The 1,181-nt window shown below is 41.4% G+C and overlaps 1 protein-coding gene across 4 annotated transcripts in view; it reads right to left on the minus strand.

Annotated features, from left to right (window-relative positions):
• DEPDC5 (DEP domain containing 5) overlaps positions 1–439 on the minus strand; it is a 41,857-nt gene extending 41,418 nt beyond the window's left edge. For all 4 annotated transcript variants that reach the window (XM_009080917.1, XM_009080916.1, XM_009080915.1 and 1 more), the window contains exon 1: positions 382–439. In XM_009080917.1, coding sequence (XP_009079165.1) covers positions 382–439 — 58 coding nt within the window. The remainder of the gene's footprint in view (positions 1–381) is intronic.
• Positions 440–1,181: the final 742 nt, after the last annotated feature.

The raw sequence follows: 1,181 nt of genomic DNA on the forward strand, positions 1-1,181 counted from the left end.
ATTTATCAACATACTCTAAGTCTAGAAGTAAGGAGCTATCAAATCAGTAGTATTGTCATTAGTACACAGACACATTACCTGCAGTCATAAGTCATAGACATGTCTGTTGCTTACTAGGGTGACTGAACACAAGGTTAAAAGTGATGCAACAACATCATAGAATAAAGCAATTTTATAGATACAATCTCATTCTCTTCCAATACACGTAATTTTATTCTGCTGTACTCTGCTATTAAAAAAGAGCTTTCCAAACTCTGGCTGACAATGCTTCTTACATCAAAGTTCCATCTGCACTGTTTTGTCAAATAGAGCAGTAAATTACTTAATTGCTTTCAAATAAGTGAGTGCTGGTGTCACTGTTATGAACCAGGAGATACTGACCACTGCCTCCAAACCCCTTCTTATGTATGACCAGCTTGTACACCTTGTTGGTTCTCATCTTGAACTCCAGTTCTTCTCAGCTGCTTCGAGCAAAAACAGTTGAAGGCATCTTGCACATCTAACGTGGACATGAAAGCAAACAGAGATCTCTTGTCAATACAAAACGACTCTCTGAACTAAGTGAACACAGCGCGTTGTACCGGCTGAGGACAGCAGAGGGCAATGCTGAGCAGGAACAGGCACAAGAACCGGGACTAGGTACAGGTTTGGGCACGGGTGAACAGGTACAGGCACAAGCACAGGTGAAGACACAGGTACAGGCAAAGGCACAGCAAACACTGACATTTGAGGTGCTGCTTTGCATTACTCTGTTTTAACTGCATCAACCCCCACATTCCTGGCACTTTAATTTAAAATAAAGCATATTCTAATGAAGGACCTTCGCTTGTACAAACTTCTTATTTTAGAAGTGCATTTAAACTGGAAATTATCCGTAGGAATAAAGTTTTCTTCATAAAACTATAGCCACATTACTCAACTAAAATATAAACTCCTTTAGCTGTAACTGTGCTCTTCCATCAAATCAAATCACAGAGGAACCTAACAGCGTGCCTCCCAAATAAAGCATTGAGCTTGCAGAACTGCTTTCCAGAAAGTCAATTATGGAGCTACAATGATGTGGTGGGAAAAAAACGCACATGCAAAAACTGTTAAAACTCTCTGTATAAACTTTCTAACTTAGAATCGATGTGGGCGTGAAGCAGAGCGGCGCGCAGAGCGGCGGGACCCGCAGCGGGGGC

The sequence above is a fragment of the Acanthisitta chloris genome, unplaced genomic scaffold (assembly GCF_000695815.1).
Source record: "Acanthisitta chloris isolate BGI_N310 unplaced genomic scaffold, ASM69581v1 scaffold34868, whole genome shotgun sequence".
Taxonomy (NCBI): domain Eukaryota; kingdom Metazoa; phylum Chordata; class Aves; order Passeriformes; family Acanthisittidae; genus Acanthisitta; species Acanthisitta chloris.